An 8,307-nucleotide genomic window follows, 5' to 3' on the forward strand; every position below is an offset into this window, starting at 1 on the left:
GCGGTTGAGGGCTATGGAGGGACCTCAATGAAGGTAACGCTCGCTTTAGGAAGTACGACTTTTATTGAGGTCCCTCTTTCTCCGGCGAGAGATCCCTCCGCCCGTAAAGTAGTTCCGCACAAACACAAAGCGCCCCGTGCGTCGCTGCACTGTATCTTGGAGAAGCCGCGTCGCAGACAGAGGGCCGGACGCTGCTAAGAACTACGACTATTGCTTTTGCTACTGTCGCTGTCGCGCACCTCCTCCTCCTGAAAAGCAGAGAAGAGACGTATCCCTCCGCCTGCCCAGCTGAGGCTGGACCCGTGACGCCGCCAACGCCACCTTCGCTGCCTGCCGGGACAGACGGAAACAAAAAGACTCCCCCCCGCCCCCGGGTAAGGCCGCCCCAGCTGACCGCCCTCGCTCGGCTCTGCGTTTTCCGGGGAGCGGGGCCGTTGCCCTCCTTGGACGACTCGAGGTCCTGCTTCCCGCCGCCCTCACAAGCCTCCCCCGCCTTCCCGGTCGCCTTTCGCCCGAGGAACGGGCCGAGGCAGGGAAGGGCCCCGGGAAAGGCGAGAGAGGCCCGGAGGGTCCGCCGCCTGAAGCTGCCTTCGGCCAGCCGGTGGCGGGAGGTACGGGCGAAGAAGCGGCGCTTCCTGGTCCGTGGCTGGCGGGCTTGGCCTCTGCCCAGCCTGACCGCTCGCCTTCCCTTCCGGCTCTTGCTCCTGCCGCTGGCCGGGAATGGCTCCTCCTTGGGGCCTGTAGCACATCGAAACTGGCAGTCTGGGCCACGGGTCGGGCGGCGCTGGTGTTTCGCCTTTGAGGTCTCTGAACCCGGAGCGGGCAGCTGCCTGTGTCTAGCCGAAAGCGAAGCCGTTGCCGGAAGAAGAGTTGGGAATTGCCTTCGTGCCTCTGTAGTTCAACTACCTGCAAACTCCTCCACCCTCTTGGAGCAAATCCTCCACCAGCTCCCACATAGGTGGGAGCTGAGCTCTCTACCGCTTCCAGTGCTGAAAAGCGGGGCAGGTTTGTCCTCCAGGGATTGAAACTGGTTAAAGAGATCCAAGGTTGTGAGCTGCCCCTTGTGCTGTATATGGTTGGGCCTGGCTGATCAAATCATGTACAAAAGGGGGGGAAACCAGAAATCTGTTGCTTGCACAGATGAAAGTGCTCTACACATACATACAGACAAAAAACACACACACAAAGCATTTCTTAAGTGGATAAATAGGTTTTAGCATACTGTACTATTACACACACTTGAGTCTGTATGGACTCTGTTTAAAAATGGCTGGCATTTGTAGTCTATTCAAACATTTATTCTTGCTGTATACAAAAATTCACATTAAAATTTCTTATATTTGCTTGTTTGCTTTATTATATATTTGCAGCGGAGATAAAACATTACAGCTCGCAACCTTTCCACATTCAAACCAATCCAGATCCTGAGATCTGAGACCATTCACTGTCTGCCTCTCCAAAAGATGTTCAGCAGGTAGCAACAAGAGAACAGATCTCCCCCCCCCCTCCAATTGTGAAATGCTCCAGCACCATGCAAAAAATAAATTGATTAATTAAAAAAATGTCCAGTAGCACCTTAGAGGCTACCTAAGTTTGTTCTGGGTATAAGCTTTCGTGCACATGCACACTTCTTCAGATACCTATGAAACCTTATACCCAGAACAAACTTAGCTGGTCTCTAAGGTGCTCCTGGACAATTTTTTTATTTTATTTCGACTGCGTCAGACCAACACAGCTACCTACCTGAATCTAGAACCATGCAAAAAGTTATTCTCAGCATTTGGACAGCGCTGATGATTGAGATTTTTGAGAATACTGGTGTCCTGCTTGTGTAGAGCAGGGAATATTGTGTTTAGATTAATTTTTGAGCACTTTTGGTGTTTTATATTTGTATCACTTTTTTGAATTTTAAATGTATTTTGTATTTTATTCTAAATAACTCTGGAATGGCTCTGAATGTGCAAAGCAATATATAAATATTACAAGTAGAATATATCTACACAGGAAACTGCTAGCTGTCTGCTTTTAACACACATGACAGTAGGCTTTTTCTCTCTTGTGTTCTTGGCAGGAATTCTACACCATGTTAGGCTCTGGGTTCAAGGCCGAGCGCTTGCGAGTCAACCTACGTCTTGTCATCAATCGCCTCAAACTGTTGGAGAAAAAGAAAAGTGAGTGGACTTTCCTACCTAATTCCTTGACGTCATCACCAGAGTAGTGCTTCAGGAGGTTTCTGGTAGTCGTAGTGTCGCACAACACCATGTGCAGGCTATAAATTGAGAGATGCTTAATTTATAGCCTGCACATGTTGTTTCAGTGTATCTGAAGAAGTGTGCATGCACACGAAAGCTTGTACTACTCAGTTGGTCTCTAAGGTGCTACATTATAATTTTTAAATTCTTTTGGAAGGATTCTTTTAAAGACTTTCTTAGATCATATAATTTTTTTGAAGACTTGATTTTTTAAAGGGAGTTTTTAGGTTTTTAAGAAGTGTCTTTTAAAAGAATTGTTTTAATTTATTTTCACATGTCAGAGTGTAAGTGTGGAATTGCTTGTGTGTGTGTACTGTATTTCAAAGATGCTGAGAATTGTGGTCATTGGGATGGGGGTGTGGATTCTGTGAAGAGTTCTCAGGTTTGTGGACTTGTGTCCAGTTCTAGCCCCACTATACTCATTGAATGGACATGGTTACTTAATTTCAATATGTCTACTCTGAGTATAACTTAGTTGGAGACAACCCACAGTCCTTCTTGGTGGAGCCCCTCTCTTTGCATACACAAACACCCCAGGCAGGTCCAGGGCAGGCTTGTGGGCCTCCCCTGCTGCCCCATGATGAACCCTTTTCTTGCAGCTGAGCTAGCCCAGAAGGCACGGAAGGAAATTGCTGACTACCTGTCTGCTGGCAAAGATGAGCGGGCTCGCATCCGTGTGGAGCACATCATCCGGGAGGACTACTTGGTGGAGGCCATGGAGATCCTGGAGCTCTACTGTGACTTGCTTCTGACACGCTTTGGCCTCATACAGTCTATGAAGTAAGGTCTTGGCCTATGGGGAAGAGGGTGCTGGGTGCCTGCCACGTGTCCCCTCCCCTCAGTCTGCTAGGTCTGGGACCTCTTTGTCCTCCTTGTCTTTCAACTACTTGCTCACTCTTGCCTTACTTTGTGTCCCTTCAGGGAGCTGGACTCCGGCCTGGCAGAAGCTGTCTCCACCCTCATCTGGGCTGCTCCCCGACTGCAAGCGGAGGTGGCTGAGCTGAAAATGGTGAGTAGTGCCAGTTGTGTCTTGGCAGGCTGCTCAGCCTTCCTGGACATCTGGGGGCAGCAGTTGGGAAAACACTTTGATCTATCCTCACAGGATGCTCAGAGAACTTGGTGACTTTCTTGTTTGATCTGGGAGTTTAGGTTGGCTCCAGTCTCCAAACTCCTGAACCTTTTGTCCAGGGGTGCTGCGATAGTTGCTGTGCCCTGTCTTAAATAGAGGGGAGTCAGTGGTACCTGGACTCTGTTTTGAGTGTGCCATTTCCATACTAGGTTGCTGACCAGCTCTGTGCCAAGTACAGCAAAGAGTATGGCAAGTTGTGCCGGAGCAACCAGATTGGGACCGTCAATGACAGGGTGAGTGGAATGGGAAGGGCATCATGGGGGTGAGATGGCAGTAAAGCTCTCAGGAGCTACTAACCACAATGGCTACGTCTTCCTCTGCTGTCAGAGGTGATCTGCTCCTGAAGTCAGTTGCTGGGAATCGCAGGTGAAGGAGAGCACTGCTGCTGCTCCACTCAGGGGCTTCTTGTTGGGGCATCTGTTTGGCCACTGTGAGGACAGGATGCTGGGCTAGACAGGCTGATGGCCTGATCCAGCAGGCTGTTCTTATGGGAGGGAACGACATCAGTGCTTCATAAAGATGAGTTGTTTGCAGCAGGAGGTCCTGTCTGTGGTGCTTCACCAGGCAAGGTAGAAACTTCTTTTTTCTGGCTTGGGTATCTCTTAGCTAAGTGTTCTTGACCTGCCCAGCTCAGTGAAGGGCTCACTCTTCCCTCCCTCCCTTCCAGCTGATGCACAAGTTGAGCGTAGAGGCACCTCCCAAAATCCTAGTGGAGAGGTACCTGATTGAGATTGCAAAGAACTACAACGTGCCCTATGAGCCAGACTCTGTTGTCATGGTGAGTGACTGGGAGGTGGTTCCACTCTCAATTCCCTCATTAGCAGCTCCCTTTCCCACATGTGACATCAGCTTCTTCCTCTTCCCAGGCTGAGGCTCCCGCAGGCGTGGAAGCTGACCTGATTGATGTGGGATTCGTGGATGATACAAAGAAAGGTGGCCGTGGAGGTGGCGGCGGCGGCGGCGGCGGCTTCATGACCCCGATGGCTGGTCCTGATGGAGTAGTGCCAATGCCAATGCCCATGCCCATGCCGTCTCCAGCTCCCCCTTTTGCATACCCACCTCCAAAGGGACCAGTAAGTCCTATGTCTTGCTTGGAACAGGAGGGGAGTCTGTAAAGTTGGGCTTGGGGGTGGTGGGGGTGGGGAGGAAAGGATAGCAGTCTACTGTGGTGAGTTAGCATCTGAGTACACCTCAATACCTGCTGTGTGAACAAGGTTTTCCAGCTGTTCTGGCAGGTATTGCCTATCTGATTCTGCCATTAGGAAGGGGTGCTGGTCTGACGTAACAATTTCGCCCTTTAGGAGCACTTCAACGGGCTACCGGTGGGCACCTACCAGCCTTTCACCAGCCTTCACCCACCTCAGATTCCAGCTACACCTCCAACATACGAGTCTGTAAGTACTGCTGATGAAAAACAAAAGATGAATTGCTGGGAGGGCAAGTCCTCTCTGCTGGGACTGTTGCTGTCCCTAGTCTAGTGCTGGGTATTGGCCGGCCTTCCCACTTGGACTGACTGAGGAGTTGCCATCCACTGGATTTGGGCTTGCAGCAAACTTAATGTACCTTTGATTTGATTTTGATTTATTGCATTTCTATGTTGCTTTTCATTCAAATGATCTCAAAGCAGCTTACAAACAATAAATAGCCATAACATAATAAAACATAATAGCATGTCGCAAATACAGCGTACATCATATAAAATAATTTAAAAATTATCAATAAAGCTGTGGCAATCTATAAAAAACTTAACAAAACAGCAACTAAAAAATAAGCTAAACCTCACAATTACAGCAAGTCATGTGATTAACAAATCAATTCGGCATTTGGAATCTATAAAACAATATTAAAAACATTAACAAAATAGCAATTAAAAATATAAGCTAAGCACTAAGTTCATTCACACAGTCTCTGCACCCCCATGACTCATAATCTTTCACTCTGTTCAGTTCATTAAAATACACATAAATGCACATAATGCCAGATGTTGCACTGGCTGGGGTCCTCAAGTAGTGGGCCATGGTGGAGATGGTGGGGCTCTTAGGCCTACTGCCAGTGGTAAGGTGAATGTTGACTGCCTAGGCATTGTTGAGGAGAAACTTGCCAATGTCACTTTCAATAATCAGGAGTCCCATTCCCACTTGAGGAAATCCAAGACAAGCCTGTCCCTCTGAAGCAGTGAGTGGAAACTGCACTTGGTATAGAGGCCGACCAGGAGGTCCAGCAGTGCTCCTGCAGCCTGTCCACCAGGAACTGCTCCAGCTTCTTCAGCTGCACCTTGGTTGACATTGTGGTGGTGGAGGAGGCAGCCACTGAGGGGAGCGAGCAGGGCAGCTACTTGAGTCTACCAAGCAGGAGGGAGGGGCTGTGATAATGATACCGAGGGAGCCTCAGCATGATCTCAGCAGCCTGGATGAGCTTGCAGGCAGTGACTCAGAGGTCACCTTGGTCTCAGAGTCCAGGCTGCTGTCCATGGAAGGCATGAGCGGAGGACGTTGGCTAGCAGGGGTGGAGGATGAGATGTGGGGGTGGGTTGAGCAGCTAGAGAGTGTGGAAATGGGGGGGTGTCCACCTTCATGCCCTTGTGCTTGTTCAGCTGCTGCTCTCCAGACTTTTGTGGTTGCTGGTGGTGGTGGTTCATGTCAGGTGAGACTGCCAGTGATGGTGAAGAGCTACAGGCCATCCTTGGGGGACGTAGCCAGGGCCGCTTGCTAGTCAGGTAGTCAGCCATGCTGAATGGCTCTCCCTCACCTATGGCACCACCAGGCCAGGCTCACCACCACTGCTTCCTCCTCCTCCAGATCCCTCATTTCATCCTTCCTTCTGCTGTCTGGCAAGGCTGCATGAAGAAGATGGGAACACCAGATACAGTGCTTCTGCTGTGCATGTAGGCCTCTGGGGAGTTGTCAGGTGGTGGTTCTGTGTGGGGTGCTCCATGCAAAGCCAGCTTTTTTCTGTTTCAGATTGATGACATGGGTGCTGACAAGGAATTGCCATCCCCACAGGTGACCGGTGAGTGCAAGGCCAGAGGGGGAGGCTGTGGAGCTGGCAAGGCAGTGAGGAGGGAGGGAGGTGGTGATGTCAGGGGAAAGCTGGTGCTTGTGTTTATTGTTGGTCCCCTTCACTCGTGTTCGCTCTTGAGTTGCTGAGGTAAGCGTGTGTGTGTGTGTTGCGGGCAGAGACTGGGACTCTGCATGGCAGAGAGCTTGGGCCCCTTTAGCAACTGGTAGGAGCTGCAAGGCTCAACTGAAGTGCAGCAAGTGCTCGCTTCTGCAGGACATATACTAACTGTAGTATAGCAAAAAGAAGAATGGTCCTACCCCTGCCCCTACTACTGTTAGGTAGACTACTGTTTTCGCTGCCTTGAGCCTGCCCGCTGCTTGTAACCAGTCACTCTTGTCTGCTGCAGGACCAGCCCCAAAGCCACAGCCGAGGGGGAGGCCACCAGCTGCAGTTCCTAGTTCGGGCGATAATTTTGTGCTGCCAGAGTTGCCATCTGTGCCAGACACGCTGCCTGCCGCTTCTGCTGGTGCCAACACTTCCGCCTCAGAAGACATTGACTTCGATGACCTCTCTCGAAGGTTTGAGGAACTGAAGAAGAAAACTTAAAAAGAGCCCTTGAACTGGGGGCCGATGGGCCTGATTGCTGCTGCCTCCTCCTTCCCTCTTAGCACGGCCAAGTGCTCGTTCCTCTTCCTCCGCTTGGCCTTTCTTCCTTCTGTACTTACACCAAATGCCACTGCTTTTCTGACATTCTGCTCCAGGAGTGGGGGACTGCACAGCCTCTTTGAGATGGGAGCAGGAACAATCCCTCCGAATGCATTGCTCTGCAGTCTGCAGCCGGGCATTAGAGGGGAAAGGGAGTGATGTAGGTGGCCTCTCATTTGGACAGACAGTGGTGTAGGGACACCAACCTGAAGATTCTGGGCAACGTAGTTGGACAGAAGCGCGCACCCCCCTCCAGGCATGTGCTGTGGAAGGGGAGCTGCTCTGGGCCCCTGATAGCTTTGTTTTGCCTGCCGCGTTCTCAGGGAGCCCTCCGGGGCCATTATGACTTTCCTTTGGGGAGGGATGCTGTGGGGCACAGAAGTTGACCAGTCTACACTCCTTGTGGCTCAGTGGTCCTCCTGCCTCTGGCTTGCAGAGCAGCAGGCACATTTTCCTAGCTTTGAGTGAGCCCAGTTCTGCCTTAACGTGGCTCTGCATCAGGCTGGGTTCAGGGCCATTGCTTGACATGTGCCATCACTCCTGGTTCTCTAGCCTCTTCCCTTGCCTATAGGGCAAAGCCATGGGTGGTGGTGGTGACAGCAGCAGCAACACATCCAGCAACTTCTGCTGCTCTTACAGACCAGCTGCATTGCCAGCAGCCAACCTCAGCTCTCCCATGTAACACTCTGTATGTAACTCTTTCATGTGGCTTTTCTGGGACAATTTGATTGGTTTGTATCTTCTCTATTAATTCTAAATAAAGTTGAGGAATAGCCTTGACTGGATCTGTCTCAAGTGAAACATAATATTTCCTGGCTTCTGGCAGTGGTGGAGGAGAAGCAAAGGAGGCATGGTATGCTTACAACATGGAGAGGCAGCTGCCACCAGTTCTTACCATGGAGAGAATGGGTGTTCCTTCAGACTGACAGTCACACTTCCAGTCAAACAAGGAGTACTATTTATTGAGGGAAGGGGAAATATTGGCTAAAAGGAGCATGCAAATGTGTTGCCTTCACTTTGGCTTTGCAGTTATATTTCAGAACAAGTCCTGTCAGTTTGGATCACATACCTGAGGATCTGCAGTGCAGCCCACAACCACCTCCCACAGGCGAATTTATGAGGCTCCCTTTAGACTTGCTTCCCACAAGACATTGTGGGTGGTGGCAGCAGTGACAGCTTCAGAAGAGCGGGCCACCTGACCTGCAGGGCACGGGGAAGTGC

The 8,307-nt window shown here is 50.6% G+C and overlaps 1 protein-coding gene across 2 annotated transcripts; it reads left to right on the top strand.

The window, feature by feature from the left end:
- Positions 1–82: 82 nt before the first annotated feature.
- IST1 (IST1 factor associated with ESCRT-III) lies at positions 83–7,866 on the top strand. Of its 2 annotated transcripts, none has more exons than XM_079989171.1 (10): positions 83–374; positions 2,072–2,171; positions 2,852–3,032; positions 3,174–3,261; positions 3,531–3,614; positions 4,049–4,159; positions 4,248–4,454; positions 4,683–4,775; positions 6,342–6,390; positions 6,788–7,866. In XM_079989171.1, the coding sequence occupies exons 2-10, from the start codon at positions 2,084–2,086 to the stop codon at positions 6,985–6,987; spliced, it is 1,101 nt and encodes a 366-aa protein (XP_079845297.1). In that variant the 5' UTR covers positions 83–374; positions 2,072–2,083; the 3' UTR covers positions 6,988–7,866. The 2 variants fall into 2 exon arrangements, with proteins under 2 accessions (XP_079845297.1, XP_079845298.1); XM_079989172.1 differs by lacking the exon at positions 83–374 and adding an exon at positions 704–1,005.
- Positions 7,867–8,307: the final 441 nt, after the last annotated feature.

This window comes from Podarcis cretensis, assembly GCF_951804945.1.
Source record: "Podarcis cretensis genome assembly, chromosome: 8".
In the NCBI taxonomy this organism is placed as follows: Eukaryota; Metazoa; Chordata; class Lepidosauria; order Squamata; family Lacertidae; genus Podarcis; species Podarcis cretensis.